The 16,606-nt window shown below is 32.1% G+C and overlaps 10 protein-coding genes and 2 non-coding genes across 12 annotated transcripts; 6 read left to right on the top strand and 6 right to left on the bottom strand.

The window, feature by feature from the left end:
* Window positions 1–254: 254 nt before the first annotated feature.
* On the top strand, window positions 255–869 carry TBLA0B05880 (uncharacterized protein; the record flags this gene model as incomplete). The annotated part of the gene is made up of 1 exon (XM_004178885.1): window positions 255–869. One exon carries the CDS (start codon window positions 255–257, stop codon window positions 867–869), a length of 615 nt encoding a protein of 204 aa, XP_004178933.1.
* A 1,073-nt stretch (window positions 870–1,942) lies between these two features.
* TBLA0B05870 (SLM1 family PH domain-containing protein) lies at window positions 1,943–4,135 on the top strand (the record flags this gene model as incomplete). Its single annotated transcript, XM_004178884.1, has 1 exon — window positions 1,943–4,135. The coding sequence occupies one exon, from the start codon at window positions 1,943–1,945 to the stop codon at window positions 4,133–4,135; it is 2,193 nt and encodes a 730-aa protein (XP_004178932.1).
* Window positions 4,136–4,516: 381 nt separating this feature from the next.
* On the bottom strand, window positions 4,517–6,172 carry ALG11 (alpha-1,2-mannosyltransferase ALG11; the record flags this gene model as incomplete). The annotated part of the gene is made up of 1 exon (XM_004178883.1): window positions 4,517–6,172. The coding sequence occupies one exon, from the start codon at window positions 6,170–6,172 to the stop codon at window positions 4,517–4,519; it is 1,656 nt and encodes a 551-aa protein (XP_004178931.1).
* A 456-nt stretch (window positions 6,173–6,628) lies between these two features.
* Window positions 6,629–7,749, bottom strand: MOB1 (Mob1p; the record flags this gene model as incomplete). Its single annotated transcript, XM_004178882.1, has 2 exons — window positions 6,629–7,538; window positions 7,730–7,749. The coding sequence occupies 2 exons, from the start codon at window positions 7,747–7,749 to the stop codon at window positions 6,629–6,631; spliced, it is 930 nt and encodes a 309-aa protein (XP_004178930.1).
* A 412-nt stretch (window positions 7,750–8,161) lies between these two features.
* Window positions 8,162–10,234, bottom strand: TBLA0B05840 (putative metalloendopeptidase; the record flags this gene model as incomplete). The annotated part of the gene is made up of 1 exon (XM_004178881.1): window positions 8,162–10,234. The coding sequence occupies one exon, from the start codon at window positions 10,232–10,234 to the stop codon at window positions 8,162–8,164; it is 2,073 nt and encodes a 690-aa protein (XP_004178929.1).
* A 557-nt stretch (window positions 10,235–10,791) lies between these two features.
* TBLA0B05830 (uncharacterized protein) lies at window positions 10,792–11,256 on the top strand (the record flags this gene model as incomplete). Its single annotated transcript, XM_004178880.1, has 1 exon — window positions 10,792–11,256. The coding sequence occupies one exon, from the start codon at window positions 10,792–10,794 to the stop codon at window positions 11,254–11,256; it is 465 nt and encodes a 154-aa protein (XP_004178928.1).
* Window positions 11,257–11,346: 90 nt separating this feature from the next.
* COG5 (Golgi transport complex subunit COG5) lies at window positions 11,347–12,510 on the bottom strand (the record flags this gene model as incomplete). The annotated part of the gene is made up of 1 exon (XM_004178879.1): window positions 11,347–12,510. One exon carries the CDS (start codon window positions 12,508–12,510, stop codon window positions 11,347–11,349), a length of 1,164 nt encoding a protein of 387 aa, XP_004178927.1.
* A 242-nt stretch (window positions 12,511–12,752) lies between these two features.
* Window positions 12,753–13,241, bottom strand: COX5A (cytochrome c oxidase subunit Va; the record flags this gene model as incomplete). The annotated part of the gene is made up of 1 exon (XM_004178878.1): window positions 12,753–13,241. One exon carries the CDS (start codon window positions 13,239–13,241, stop codon window positions 12,753–12,755), a length of 489 nt encoding a protein of 162 aa, XP_004178926.1.
* A 589-nt stretch (window positions 13,242–13,830) lies between these two features.
* Window positions 13,831–14,712, top strand: POR1 (porin POR1; the record flags this gene model as incomplete). Its single annotated transcript, XM_004178877.1, has 1 exon — window positions 13,831–14,712. The coding sequence occupies one exon, from the start codon at window positions 13,831–13,833 to the stop codon at window positions 14,710–14,712; it is 882 nt and encodes a 293-aa protein (XP_004178925.1).
* Window positions 14,713–15,432: 720 nt separating this feature from the next.
* On the top strand, window positions 15,433–15,505 carry TBLA0Btrna16A. Its single transcript has one exon. It is a non-coding gene; the product is annotated as a tRNA-Ala (tRNA).
* A 14-nt stretch (window positions 15,506–15,519) lies between these two features.
* On the top strand, window positions 15,520–15,590 carry TBLA0Btrna16G. Its single transcript has one exon. It is a non-coding gene; the product is annotated as a tRNA-Gly (tRNA).
* Window positions 15,591–15,932: 342 nt separating this feature from the next.
* MPC3 (mitochondrial pyruvate carrier) lies at window positions 15,933–16,280 on the bottom strand (the record flags this gene model as incomplete). The annotated part of the gene is made up of 1 exon (XM_004178876.1): window positions 15,933–16,280. The coding sequence occupies one exon, from the start codon at window positions 16,278–16,280 to the stop codon at window positions 15,933–15,935; it is 348 nt and encodes a 115-aa protein (XP_004178924.1).
* Between the last annotated feature and the right edge of the window lie 326 nt (window positions 16,281–16,606).

Raw genomic sequence — 16,606 nt, 5'->3', positions numbered from 1 at the left:
TAATCGACATTTTGTTTTTTTCATTTTTTCTTTTCCCAATTCTTCATTTTTTCATTTTTTCCACTTTTTCCAATATAATCATCGTCTTACCCGATCCGGTATTTGCGTAAACAACATCATTCTCTCTACACATTGCAGAAAAAAATAAAAAGTGTGCATAAATATTTATATATATATATATATATGTACATGCATAATTGCAACAACTACTGTTCCAAATGCATACCCCAACTCAGTAAAGCAAACACTCAGGAATGGACCTTTTAAATATTCTGTTTGGTAAAGAACTCAACACATCCTATTCTGAACAAACCATTCTGAAATGTTTGGAATTCAAATTGGAACAGGAAAGAACAAAACAACAATTCTATAAATTGGAAAACTTGAACAAGAGTTTGGAAATTTATAAACTCATGCATGGCTGCACACCCACCACAACCACTGCTCCTCCGCCCAAGCCTTACAAGTTCCCTCCAGAGAATAATCGTGTGTCAAAAAGAACTTCGTCCCCAGCAAAGATTGGATCTAGAGGTGTAGTTCAATTGAATCAAAAATTATCGCTTCATGAAACTGGGCTCGAAGATGAAGATGAAACTCTCACCCCCATCACAATCAATCAAACAACAAACGGTTATGATTCGTTCAAACAATCACCCTTGCAAGCACACAAGAGAAACTTGTCATTGCCAAGTTTAAATAAATTGTATATCCCAGATACTACTCAATCCCCCACCACCATCACAGCTTCAGCACAATCCCCCACTGGACCTCTACGGAAACACCACCCTTATTCTCGTGGTAGATCACACACTCGTAGTCAAAGTACGACTATAGACTTGAATGAAATAATACGAAGGACAAATTTATAATATTCTATACAAACATACAAACAAACAAACAAACAAACAAACAAAAAATGTTTTCTATATACGCCTAATATAAGTATCTTACAAAATTGATTATCCAATCCAATACATTAATTGCACCCCCATTTGCTAGCAGCAATTTAAAGACAATTAAATTATTTACCAACTTGTTTATAATATCTTTTATCAATACTAATATAATTATCACCAGTATCAAAATGATTATCAATTTTACCAAATCTTCTTCGCAATACAACTGTTTATACTTGAGCTTTCTGTGTTTCTTTGGATTATGCAATTTCAATTTCCATCGCTTCATCGATTTGTTCATCACTTGTGCTTATCATCTATCATCAACATACAACCTTTGCAATTGCAGTTTCATTAATGTTTACCAGTGACTTAAACTAGTTGTATCATATCTCGCAGTTGCCGTTTCGCGTATTGCCGTTTCGCGTATTGGACTCCGGTTAAGTCTCGAACCCGCGAACATTCTCGGATAATCTTTTTTTTTTTTGATATTTTTTTTTTTGATATTTTTTTTTTTGATATTTTTGATATTTTTTGCCAAATTTCCCTTTTCGTGTTTTCGTGCTTTAATTTCCCTTTGTATGCTTTAATTTCCCTTTACGTTCACTGTTTTCCCTTTTCCAATTGAAAAAGAAATTTAAACTCATCCTGACAATCGATTTAATTAGAAAAGGAAATTTGTTTGAGAATTCTTAATTGAGGTCGACGATTCTTTTTTCTTTTTTCATTGGATTGATTTGATTACTGAAGTTAGCTTATTTCAAGTTTAATTAACATTTCTATTCTAAGTCTTCTTTTTTTTTTTTATTTTTGGAATAAGCAAAAATAGGAAATTGAAATTTAATGTTGTTGTTGTCCCATTGTTATTTATATTTATGATTGTATTTGTAATTGTATTTGTAATTGTATTTGTTTATATATAATTATTTGATTTACAGATTTTTTTTCGACTAAAAAAAAACAAACTTGAGCTCTATCATATATTTACCTCTTTATTTATTTACTTACTTGTTTATCAAACCGAGAATTTTTTTTTTGGTTTCAATATGCCTTCAACTGCTATTGAACAACCCATTACTAGTAACACTACTGTCACTACTGTCACCGCCCCAAATGAATCTCATCATATTCTTTCCACTAAAAAAATCCCAATCTTAAATAATGATAAATTGATGCACAACTTTAATATTCAACACTCACCAAACCATAAACTTCAAAAACATCTTCATCATAATCATAACCATACTCAAAATAAAAATATGCAGATGGATCCACGTTCTCCACTAAGTATTCAATTGCCTTACAAAGCTCACCCAACTGATGTATTGGTTATTAGATTTCAAAATTGGAGAAGAATTATTAAATCAATCATAATATATTTCAATGAAGTGGCTTCAATTCAAGATGAAATTATTAGACAACAAGCTAGATTATCTAATGCAGTTCAATTCCCATCTTTAAATTTTAATAATAATGGTATGGATTTAATGGATTCAGATAATGAGGATGATCATTTCGATGAAGATTCTGTGAGAGAAAATTTAGCTTCAAATTCAATACCTCTACCAAATAATGATGATTTATTCTTACCCGTAGGTAATGGTTCGATAAGTGATTTACCAGGTATCTTGAATAATTATCATAACAACGCAGCAGCACATGCCTCCAAGATTTCTAAAGAATTGAGAAATAACGTCATTCCAAGATTAACCGAATTAAAAGAGGATTTATTGGTCAAAATTAAAGAAATCAAATCCCTACATTCAGATTTTAAAAATAATTGTTCAAATGAAATTACAAAGACTTCACATGAATTGAATAAATTTAATAATTCCATCAAAGATATCTATAATTATTCTTCAACAACTTCAACATCCCCTTCTTCAACAAGTTTATCTTCTGAAAATTCTATTAAATTAGATCCTTATTTAACAAAATTCATCTTGGATAGACAAATTGAAAGACAATTAAATGAAGAAAATTATTTATTTAATGCTTTTCAAAATTTACAATCTTCAGCTTCTCAATTAGAAAAAGTCATTATGCAAGAAATTCAATCAGTCTTATTTAGATACGCTTCATTATTAACTGCAAAGGCAAACCTGATTTTCAATTCTTTAATTAAAAAACTAGACGAAACTATTATTAATAAAGATCCTGAGTTTGAATGGAATAATTTCATTGAAAGAAATGATAATTTGATTTCAAACAAGATTAAAAAAAGATCTATGGATTCTATTTTATATAAACATCAATTTAATCCAATGACTTATGTGATTCGTTCTGATTTCTTGGAAAGAAAATCAAAATTTTTAAAATCATATGCTCGTGGATTTTTCATTTTAACCCCAAATTTTTTACATGAATTTAAATCAAACGATAGAAATAATGATTTAACTCCAATCATGTCAATACCTTTAATGGAATTAACTGTAACTGAACATTCCAAGAAAAATTCTTCCACTGCTGAAAATCAAAATAGTAACAAATTTGTGATTCATTCTAAAAATTCAAGTAATTCAATCATAAATAAAGGTCATAATTGGATTTTAAAAGCTGATTCATATGAAGTAATGATGCTATGGTTCCATGATATTAAAAAATTAACTTCTTATACTGATCCATTTGAAAAGGCTAGATATGTAAAGAGTTTAATCAAATCACGTCAATTACCTACATCTTCGTCATCTGCCACTTTAACAACTTTAAATACAAATTTCAAACCAAACGTCATGAACGTTAATGATGGGAAAGTTTCAAATTCTTCTTCTTCAAATACCATATTGGTAAATAAGCCAAATGAATTTGCCAGCCCAGCTTTAAATATAATTCCAAATAACGTAATAACTACAAGAAATTCTTTGGATCTTCCAAGAAATCCAAGGAAATCAAATGAACTTTTAAGAAATTCAAATGAAAATTCAAGAAAATCTCTTGATCTACCGACAACTTCAAGAAAATCAACAGATACTTTAAAGAGTAATAAAAGACTATCTAATTCATCCAATTCCATAAGTTCTTATTCAATTGCCATATCACGTTCAAATTCAAGATCGATCAATTTATCAGAAACAACAACAAAAAACTCATCTACTTCAAACTTTAATTTAAATAATAATTCAAATAGTCATTTACCAACACCCGATTATCAAGATGAAAATCAGGATGAAGATGAAGATGAAGATGACTTGGCTAAAAATATTACCGCAATTTACGTGTCAACGGCACGTAACGAATAAATTATTCTATTTTCTTTAAAACTTTACATTTTCCTTTTATTATTTCTCTTATTTTGTAATATTATTGATTTTTATTTCATTTTTTTTTTATTTTTGAATTCATTTGATATTTTTTTCCCATTCATTACGCTTTTAAGTACTGTTTTACATTTGTTTTATCTATATATACATTTATTCGTTAAATATTATTTACATTCTTGATTTTTTTATTTACTTCTTTTTAAATTATTTTTTTAAACCTTTAAAATTTTGTCTCTATGTGCAATAATTATAAACAAATCATTAAAAATGTTAAACAAAATGCAAAAAAAGGAGGGAAAAATTACATAGTATATTACTTAAGGTATTTATTATAGAAAAAGTTTAAAAAAAACAACAACATTACAAAGCGTCCAAGACATATTTTTTCCAATTAATATTAAATTTTTCATCTGAAAATTTTTCCAATGCACATTCTTTACCTCTTTCTGATATCTCATACTTTGATTTATTATCAAGCTCACATGTATTTAGTAATATTTCATCCAATGATGGGTAATCGGTTTTAGATTTCTCTTTCTGAGAATCATAATAGTCAGGATCTTCAATACTTTTAAAGAAATAACCAGTTCTGGTTTCATCAGAAGTTATATTAGCTTGGCAATGATTACTTTTATCCCATGGGACAACAATATCTAATAATGGACCAGCTGAAGCATGAACTAATGGAATTAAGCCAGAGGCAACGTACTCAACAACAGCAATACCAAAATGTTCATTCCACATAGCATTGATACCGTATGATGATTCTTGTAAATATCGTTTCATTTCAGTATACGAGCAATCAGTATGGAAAATGATTCTATTTTGAGGAACTTTTAATTCATGGTAAGCTAAATCTTGTAAACTTTTGACATAATCTCTGTCAGCTTGAGAACGAGTTGAACCGATCAAAATTAATATTGGGTAATTTTTTAATTTGGATTCATCTTCAACAAGTAATCGATGGTATATTTTACCATATGATTTAATAATTAATTGGTGTCTCTTTTCTGGTCTAAATTGTGCAATTACTACTGCTTGATTCTTTCTGTCCCAAGTTTTATTTTGAATTATTAGTTTTTCAGTTGAACAAGGTGGATAAAGTATATGATTTTTAATATTAGTCCAGATCTGGCTAATATGGTTGCTCGTCCATGTAGAATTTGTTGTGGCAATGGTTACATACGATCCAACATTTTGATACCAGAACATAAATAGTTTCCAATAGCAATATTTCAATCTTGTTTTAATATCAAGGGGACTTTTAATTGAAACAGACAATTTATTAAACATATCAGTAGAAATAACTGGATAATGTGTATAGGTAACGATTGGAACTTTCAATAAAATGCTTGCAATTGGGTAACCAAATGGATATCCCATTGTATCACACCAAATATCACAGGGGCACTGCAAAATAGCTTCTAATGTTAAAAGCATCGAACCAATAGCTTGACCTAATAATGTGAAATGTGGCCAAGTCTTACTATCCACTAAATAACGGTATTTCAAATAAATAAATACAATTCTTTTTTCATCTAATTTATAATCAAAGCTCTTAATGACGCTTGCTAAGATCTCATTTGGAGAAGAATCTCTGTCACCTGTATAAAGAACGACAACATTTTTTGCATCATCTGCTAATGTAGATTCAACAGCTTTCCATAATACTTTCTCACCACCACCACCAGCGTTACAATATGGATGAAAGAATCCAAATAGTTTCCTCTTTCCATAATCTTTTGATACCATTACATTTGACGGAATAATTATCTGATTTGGATTTTCGTAAGTGCTGAATACTGATGGGTTGGCACTAGATAATATTAATTCTTTTCTAATTGGTCCATTTTTTATGCCTAATTCAATTACCTTATTAGTAGATAATATTGTAAGTAAATCCTTTGGAGGGCTTGAACAATGCAAATAAATCTTACCTAATAAAGTCTTGCCATAAAGAACCAAAGCTATACATGTTGCCAGTATACAGGTCAATAATAAAATTGATACGGACATTTTATTTCTGGTAGTACTAAAACAATTTATTTTACTTGTATATATTCTCTTTTTATCACTAATAAAATTCGAGGGTTCCTTTTAACTTACAAAAAAAAAAAGTCAAGTTCCTTAATGCTTGAGCAACTTCTAAATTTGGTAATTTCGCCTTGAAAACAAATCAAGAATGAATGGCTTAATGGAATGAAAATGTCTGAAAACTAAAAATTAACAAAAAAAAAATAAAAAAAAAAAGGAATAACAGAAAAGGAGATTACATTTGAATTAGTCTGTGCTATAAAAATTATTCAACATTAATAAAATGCTGGGTGGTATTATGTAAATAGGATATTATAAATTATATTTTCGATATTACTATTAATGGTTGTATGTGAGGGGCAATAGTGTACAAAACTTAGATATGCTTATTTCTTTCTTTATTTCTTTCTTGTTTTATCGGTTCGTTCTATTTAATACCTATTTATCTCTCAATTCCACAACTAATTCCAATAATGGACCATAATCAGATGATTTCAATAATTGGAATTCTTGTGCAAATAAACAAAAATGCTTGAAACTCGTATTCAAAACTGTTTGTAAGTTCAGTTCCAAAATCTCATTGAAATGATGACAATATATATGAGCATAAACTCTAAACAGCCTTCTTAACATTGGAACGACGTATCTTTCAATGAATTTGGATGGGAAACTACCAGTTATTTTTGATGGGAAAATAGCTTCATCATCAAATTGGTTTTGACACCATCTCATTAGCGCTTCAACATATTGTGGGGATGGTATTGAAACAGGTGGTTCATTTTTTTGGAAACTCCATAAATATTCATATTCGTTTGTAGCAATCATTCTTGGGCATGATTGTGGTGAGCAAAACTCTGTTATAGCACCATACAACATATTAATTTGATTGTAGAAATCAACACAGTGTAGGGCCATCCATTCATTAATATCTTCACCTTTTGGTAATTTCACAGCTTGGTTCAAGACACCATCAGAACCTAAAGTCATTTCTACCACATGCTTTAAATCCTGATGTGATGATACTACAGTATTTTCTGGTGGTTGTATATATGGTTTCTGATGAGTTGGTGTATAATTGTAGTCGGTAACAATTTGTGGTTGTTGAGGTTGACCATGTAAATGGGGTAGTTGCGGCTGCTGTAACGGTTGCTTTAACTGTAAAGGAGAATTGAATTGTGTTTGTTGTGTTTGTTTACCATTAGGTGTATGTGGAGGAACTTTTAATGGGGTTCTAATGCTCTTATTATTCTGAGGGGTTGGTGGATCTTGAGAAATACCGGTCTCTTCTTGAGTATTGTTCCATTTGAAACCTCTAGAAGAACGAATTGTTTGACCAGTATTTAAATTACTATCGATACACGATATTCATTAAATTCAAAAAAAAAAATTGGCAAAGGAAAATAATATTGAACGTATGGTTTTTTGAACTTAAAGTTTGATAAAGTGTTAGTAATTTTTGTATTTTTTTGTAATTTTTTTGTTAATTTTTTTTTTTTTTTGTATTTGAATTTAAAAAAATAATATAGCTAATGAACATACAAATTTTGGAAAAATGGCATGATAAATTAATCACGTTAATAGTAGTTGATATCCTGATCAAGAGAATCCTATTATCTCTTAGATCAGGTTTTATACTGTTTTTCAATTCAAAAAAATTATTTACATTAAATATCTGCTTTTCCCATATTCACAAAGAGTGTTTATTATTTTCCCGTTCGTCTAAATTGTTGTTCTATTGCCTAATTAGTATAATAAATTGATGGGAAGATAAATACGCTTTTTGAATATTTTTGCAGTATACTTATATTGAATGATTGCTACTATTTATATAGCTAAAAGGATTTAAAAAGCAATGAAATTTTTATAAAATGAAGAAAATTTGGTATCTAATAAAATGAAGACGATAAGGACAAAATTAAAAAAAAATAACGATAGTGATTCTTACTTATTTTTCTCAATAGCATCATTCACTTATGGTGAGTGACCATAGACGATACCCATAGCATCAACCCATTGTCCGACTCTACCGTACAAACCCAAGATGTATTGGCCTTGTGGTGGGTTCAATTCACCACCACTACCACCAGTTGCATTACCAAACATGCTCGTGATTCTACCATGAGAAGTTAAAATTTGAATAGCATCAATCCAAACACCTTTTCTTAGATTGAAACCAGTTATGATTTCACCCTTTTCTAAATTAACATCCGAATAATTATTTGTTTGGTTACCAAATAATACACTTGGTGATTTATCGCTAATTGAGAAATTCTTCATCTTGTCTGATACAGAGCTCATATAAGTTCTAGGTGGAATACTTGGAGCCTTCCCACCTTGTGCGCCAGAATCTTTACCGTAATAGAATCTCAAACCATCTAGAGCACCACCGTGATAAACTCTAACAGCAATGACGTCTTTGATTCTGATTGGAACAATACCTATATCTTCACCACGGTTTGGATCACCTAAAATAGGAGATTTAACACCAAGAACACCTTTTGATAATCCATATTTATCCATGGAAATTTGCTTAACTTTCAATAATTCAGGGAAGTTTGAAATGTTTTGATCATCTGAATTCACAGCCATAATTCTAACACTAAAATCATTACCATGTTTTGCAACTTGATCTGCTGGTAATAAATCTTGTAATTGTTTCAAATTTACAATTAATTCACGGATTGGACCTTCACCTCCCAAAGATTTTGGTAACCATTCCATATGACCTCTTTCTAAATCATCGTAAATAACAGAAAGACAGTAAATACCTGTCTTGGAAACAATTCTTGCAGAGTTATTCCCTAATGGATAAACAGTTGGTGCAGAAACTCCATAATTAGATAATCTGTGTGGTTTCATAAATGAAGGATCATAATAATCGGTTGGAACTGTGCATGATGGTTTATAAATATAACGTAGAAGATCTAGACGATTCCATGTACATTCCTCCTTTGGGAAAATAGGTGGTGCAGCACCATATGAGTTTGTTCTTACAGAAAAAGCTTCTTTAGTCATGAAAGATCTATTTAATGTAACATAATCTCTTAGCATGATACCATTGACTTGATGCGGAGAGCCCAATGAATGGCCAATTTCATGAAGAAATGCACCAAGAGTAATATTTAAACATTCCCAATGAGTACCACACTCACCATTATCATTAGCCACTTCATTTAATGAAGTACGAGTTTCATCTTGATAATATGGGATCAAATCTTCAATACATGTTGGCCAAGAGTAAAGACCATGTGAACCAAATATAGCCATCTTAACATCAGCAGTACCACCACCTAAAGCAGCATGACCAGTAATGAATTTACCATCCCAATGAGCATCCATTATCATACAAGCAGCTTGTACTGGGTGTTCTGAATTCTTATACCAATCAGTATTCTTAACAGCATCAATGGCCCAACTAAATAATGCTCCAGAATCAGAAGCCTTAGGGTTTTGTTGAGCTACGTTATGAGATCTAATTTCGGCAGTAGTTTTATCACTACGTAAAATATGGATTTTAACTGTATTTCTCATTGCTACATTTTGTTTGAAAGTTGTATCCCATGCATATTCTTCAACAAAACTAAAAGTACGTTGACCAAACCCATTTCTTAACATTTGTTCATTAGTAAATGCTTGCATTAATCTAGCACCTACTCTTAATTTTTTAATAGCTAAATCGAGACCGTTCCCATTTTCTCTTTGGATCTGGGTTTTAGGGGCATCGTACACCATTGGAGAATCCTTTGCTAACAATAAACATAAATGGATTGGTAAGTTTTGAGTTAACGGTGAATAAAAACATGTAATGACACGAGATACGTTTGTGTTGGTAATAAAAGTGAAACGGTTTTCCCCTGGTGATAACATAATGGTGGCTTTGAAATGGGTTTCATTAATTGGATATGTTAATGGTGGTAATTGTGGATGTTGAATTTGAATAGTAGATGCACCATTTTTTTTAACTACTTGACCATGAACGATGATACATGGTGATACTAATTGGATACCATCCTCTAAATTGAAAAGTTCTATATCTTGAGTCATTGGGTGATAGCAGATTTGAGATATATAACTTTAGGGTATTACCAATTGCTTTTATTTAATAATTTTTTATAATTTTTTTTTGTTTTTTTGTTTTATTGCTATTTAATTGGATTTTTATTTTCATTTTTTTTATAGTTCAGTCCCTGATATATAATTTAAATAACCCTGTTTTATATATTCTCTTTATTTTCAATCTCGAAGAAACGGATGATTAGACATCTATTTGAATCTCTATATTTTTACAGAAATTTCCAAGATCTCGAGCGCGGCGCTACCATAATTAATAAGTAATGGGAATACCCATTACAGATACAAAAGAAAATAAATATAGAAATAAAATATTATATATCTTGTACATGTTAAATGTGAAACGAGATCTTATTGAGATGAGACTGCTTGTTTTTGGTTTTTTTTTTATTTTTTTATGAATATTATAACATCTTTTTATTTAAAATTTGCGTTTAACAACACACGCACGCAATATAAAAAAAAATAATGAAGCATCAAATTTTATTGCTAACAATTTGATAAGTCAAGTAAAATAAAGTAAATCCAATATGGAGGATAATAATGATGATACCAGTGTGAATGAGTTTGAACTGTTTCCCTTATTTTCCAACGATTTAACTAAAGTTCAACTTAATGAAGAAATAGTAGAAGAAACTAAAATTAGTCGACCTATCGAATATTATAAATATACATGTAATAAATTACAAAGAAAAGAATTTGAACAAGTAGCTATTGATGGTGATAGTATTTTTAATAATAAAGAAGAGCCAATTAGTATGTTTGCGCAATATCATGGACGAGTCATAGATTTAAAGAGATATAATGATGAAGTGGAAAAAAATAATCAAGATTTAAAAAGGATCAAAAAACGTCGAATGGGCCAAAAGCAAAGAAAGGCTAAACGATTGGCACAAATGAATATATTGAAACGTAAAGAGATTAGAAAGAATATAAAGAAATTAAAGAGGAAGAATGAAAAAAAAATGAAACCTATCTTCCGAACAGAAGGTTAAAACCCCAAACCAAAAAAATAAGTAAAGTGTAATTGTATCATAGTATATATATATATATAGATAGGTTTGTATAGATATTATTTATTTTTTTCATTGTAAAATTGATATTGATTTCAACATTGTATTCAAGTTTTTTTTATAATCATCATCTCCTGTAGATTCGACCATTAAATTTTTTATTGTCTCTTTAATAAACTCTTTATTTTTCATTAAAGATTTCCCCACTGGACCACCTCTATTTACAGATATTTCAAATTCCTTTTTAAAGTTTGTAGAGATTGTATTCCAATATATAGTCTTTGGTAAATTTGGTTTTGCCATACGTAATGGGTTATTCATATATTCTAGTAATAAATTAGAATCTTTATACTTTATGTCTGCCAAGATGGTTTCTAATTGATAAATGTTATTACTAATCTTTACACATTTAGTAAACTCTTGAGGGAAATTTTTAATAGAATTGATTGTTTTAATTAAATTTTGAGATATTGGAGTCACTATAGTTAAAATGATTTTTTGAATGGTAGTAATAAATTCATGTGGAGATAAATTAAATAAGGCAAACGATAGATTGGAAATGACGATCTTATTCAAGGATAAGGGTAATTTCGATAAATTCCAACATTCTTTGGATAATTGTAACGACAAATATGACAATAATTTCGATTTATTTGGTGTAACTATGGTATTGTTTAAATTTTTAATTAATTTCAATGGAGTCAAATTTTTATTTTCATTCAAACAGATGATGATTTGATAATGTAATGAGGATAATTGTAACGCTACGTCTAGGGGTAAATCTTTTTCATTATCGATGAATTGGAATAAATTATGAATTCTATGGACCAGATGGATATATATCAGAGAATCTCTAAGAAGAATGATCGTTTGATGTAACTTAGAAAGAACTTGTTGTAATTTCTGAGCCTTTTCATAAGGTACGATAATATCGTCTTGTAATCTTTTATAATTTAAATTTAGGAAATTGATTGAATCAGACAAGTTGGATTGTATGATTGATTTCAATTGTTTATTGTAATGGATCTTGGCAATGATTTGTTTGGAATGCTCTTTTATCAATTGGTCGAAATTTGTATCCAATTCATTATAATCGTAATGGATTTTTTTAATAGAGGTTTGTATATCTAATGAATTTTCATTTGTGTTTGTAATTTTCAACAATTCGTTAGTGAAATGGATTGAATCGAAATTGGGTTCTAGAAACGAATCGAAATCTGAAAAGTCACTGGCCATTTTCTTTTTTCTTTTGTCTGTCTTGTGCTAGATTTGATATAGTAGCTCTTAAAGGATTATTTACTTTAATAAATATAAGTTATAAATAAATATAAATATTATATAGATATATCTATATACGTAATGCGCGCTCGCGCGCACGTGACAAGGTTTCTTTTTTTTTTTTTCCTTGGAATATAAAAAATAATAAATTATTATAGTAATAATAATAATAATGGTGGCAAAACATACAAGGTCAACAACTATTTAGATTGTACTTGAGAGTAACCACCCCATGGGTTGGCGTTCTTTGATTTCAAATATTCATCTGACTTCAATTGCCATTCTTTAGTCATAGTACGTGGATCTTCATCTGCCAAAGAACGGACTCCAGCAAACAATGCTAATGAAAGGATAAGACCAATGACAGTACCTCTGGCAATATAAGTGGCATCACCACGAGCCAACACTGGTCTACGTGGACCCCAGCTACCGTAAGAAATGTACCAAGCAGCTTGTTGTTCTTGAGACGTAAGTTGTGACCATGGCAGTTTTTGACGTTCGGCCAAAGCTGTCAAGATGGAATCTTGTTCTGATTCTTGTAATCCATCCCAACGAGCAGGAAGATCAGCCAATAAGGCCTTTGACACAGCAGGAGCAGAAGCCCAACGACGAGATGAGGCTTGTAAAGGAGCACGTGCAGAAGAACGTAAAGAGTTCACGAGAAGAGTTTTGCAGGGTAGGGCGGGCATCGCGAGGGGATAATATTTATATGAGCAATATTAACAATTAAACAGTGGTAATAACAATAATAATGCAGCTAATATATTTGAATCAATAAAATATATTAAAACTTTATTAGAAACCTGGAGATCGTGTAGGCGATTGAAACAATGGGAACAATCATAATAAGCTTGGAAAGGCTGGCTGGCACAACGCCCTTTAAGTAGTCGTTAAACTGCCGTAGTGTCCGGCAGCGTGTCCGGGCGTAACTGACATCGTAACCGATAAAATCGTCAGGCACGGTGGGGTGACCCCTCGGCCGTTCGATCCCCGGCCCGGTCGGCCCGTGATGCGCCACCGGATTTAGTTTACAAGCCAAGACATACGTATATAAGTAGCCGCATGGTTCAAGGTAATAGGGAAAACCATTCGTATTTATACAAATATATGTATACACTTGCATTTATATTATAATTTTACGGAGATCCAAGTTCCATAAGATATTGTTGTTAGTTTCCTTACGCTTTGTAGCCAGTATACCATAGCATACCACAGCACAGCACATCACATTACATTTCGCCAATCTCCCCCCCCCCCCCCACTAATAATAATCTCACAATGGCCCCTCCATTCTTTTCAGGAATCTCTAAAGATATCAACGGTTTGTTGAATAATGATTTTTACCATAGCCAAGTAGCTCAAGTCGAGGTCTCTACTACAGCTTCCAATGGTGTGAAATTCAATGTCAAGGCTAAACAACCAGCCAAAGATGCTCCATTGAACGCCTCGATTGAATCTAAGTTTTTCGACAAGGCTTCTGGTTTGAATTTGACTCAATCTTGGTCCAACAGTAATAACTTAACCACAAAATTGGAATTGGCCGAATTGACTCCAGGTTTGAAGACTGAGTTGCAAACTTCTTTGATTCCAAATATCTCCAAGAACGCCAAATTGAACTTGTCGTTTGTTCAACAATATTTTGCTGCCAAAGGTTCTTTTGATCTATTGAAATCTCCTGTCTTTGTAGGTGATTTGACTGTTGCTCATGATGGTATTGTGGCTGGTGCAGAATTCGGGTACGATATCTCTCAAGGTAATTTGTCTCGTTATGCCTTGGCTTTAGGTTACAATTCCAAGGAATACACTTTGACTTGTTCTACCAATAACAAGAATTTGACTTCTGTTTCTTTCTTCCAAAAAGTTTCTCCAATTTTACAAGTCGGTGCTAAGGCCACTACTTCTTCCAATCCAGCCCCAGCTGCTTCTGGTTCTACTGCTTCTTCTTCAAACCAATCTGTTAATATCGAATTTGCCACCAAGTATAACCCAGATACAACTTCTCAAATTAAGGCTAAATTGAACGATAACGGTGCTTTGGCTTTATCATACAAACAAACTTTGCAAAAGGGTATTAGTTTGGGTTTCGGTACTTCCTTCAACGTCTTGAAATTGAGTGAACCTGTACATCAATTGGGTGTCTCTTTATCTTTCACTTCTTAGGATACTTCAATCAATACTTAACTTATACATATACTTGCTTATTTTCTTTTTCTCTCTCTCTCTTATTTTTTTTTCTTTTTTTTTTTCTCTCTCTTTTTTATTCTTACTTCTACTTCCTTATTTATACATTTACATATCCCTATACATATAAATTTGCTTATTCAAACAAATAATATAAATGTGTGTTTGGGTACATGAATTTGGAATAAATTAAAAAAATAAGAGCTACTTGAATTTCTCTTGGTGACGGTTACTTAATTCAAATTTTATTATATAGTGGTCTGGCTAGTATTTTACAGATGACTATAACCCTGATTATTCTTATAACTATAACTTACTTATCTTATTCAGTATATACAAGCGAGTTTACGCGTCGCAACATGTTGACGCAAACGTCTCTGATTTAGTTAGGGCTTGTAAGATTCTAACCCTTGACGCAGTGCACTGACAGTATCACTATGTCACAATGTTGTAAACTAACTTAGGAGTACGATACACTTAAATAGTAACTACCAAAAACTGAACTTAACAATCTTATTAACTTATTTGACACCAGTTAATCCTTCGAACTTACGAATATAATTGTTGTTCGTTTTTAAACTATACAACTATATGAAAGAACTATAAATTTATGTCTTAAGTCAGGGATAATTTCTAGTTAGCAACTTGTAGATGAGTATAAAGTCGATCTCGTCTACCACAAATTCCAAGAAATTCACTGGGCGTGTGGCGTAGTTGGTAGCGCGCTTCCCTTGCAAGGAAGAGGTCTCTGGTTCGATTCCTGACTCGTCCACTCAATTTTCTTAAGCGCAAGTGGTTTAGTGGTAAAATCCAACGTTGCCATCGTTGGGCCCCCGGTTCGATTCCGGGCTTGCGCAAAATTAATTAATTTTTTTGTTGACAAGATTCAGGTATGTCACGTGACAGTGTGAAGGGGAAAGGAATTAGTACATTGCCATTTGGTTTTCCAAAATTGTATTTGAATACTATGAGATTTAAGGGTAGTGAAGCCTTGCGTTTTGTGTTTCCCGCGTGTTTCCCGCGTGTTTCCCGGGCCGGTACCTGCAATACCAACTTGCAAGAATGTATTACATAACAGCGTGTATTGTATGTGCAAATAATTATGAATAGTAAGTATTGTAGAAGGAATATAAAATAATTACAGAGGTGGCTATATATATATACACACGAGCTTGCGACTGCACTTGCATTGGACACGGCTACTCGCTCGTTTGCCCATCGATGATGTACTTCAAAATACCCTTGGCGTCGTCACCTTCTGCTGAGCGGAAACGTACTATACGTGAGATCTGGTACCCGGCAGTCAGCGTCAAAAAGAAGTTGACCGAAGCCAGTAGGTAATTCTTGGGCTTGATGACAAACGACCAACGGGTCCAAACCAGACCGGTGGCGAGCAACGACAGGTTTTGTGTACCGCTGAGTTTGTGGACGGGTCTTTGTGTATCGGAAAGACCAGCAACGACCAAGCCCCATTTCAAAGTGGGGGCCCAGAAGTGGACAGTTTTAGGGCCGGTAGGGCTATTAAGAAAGCGGGCGAAGGCAGACATGTGAGTGTGGGCGGAGATATGAAGTTATAGTGTACGACTTGCTTGGCAGGTTACAAGGTTCTTTGTATCTGGATAACAAGTGTAGATGTGTATGTGTAGGTGTGTATGTGTATATATATATATATATATACATCTTTTGCAACTCTTGCATCTCGCCCTTTATATTGCGATCTCGCTGAAACCGGAGCGGTCACGGCCGACGACCGTGCGAAATGCAGTGACGAAATGCAGTGACGAAATACGTAATCTGTGATGGGGCGATGGACAAAACGAGGGCGAGGCGGTTAGCCGACGGTAAGTTACTTTTGCTATTGCTATTGCTATTA

Source organism: Henningerozyma blattae, chromosome 2 (genome assembly GCF_000315915.1).
Source record: "Henningerozyma blattae CBS 6284 chromosome 2, complete genome".
NCBI lineage: Eukaryota > Fungi > Ascomycota > Saccharomycetes > Saccharomycetales > Saccharomycetaceae > Henningerozyma > Henningerozyma blattae.
Note: the sequence above shows the minus strand (reverse complement) of the source record. Positions and strands in the feature narration are given on the sequence as shown.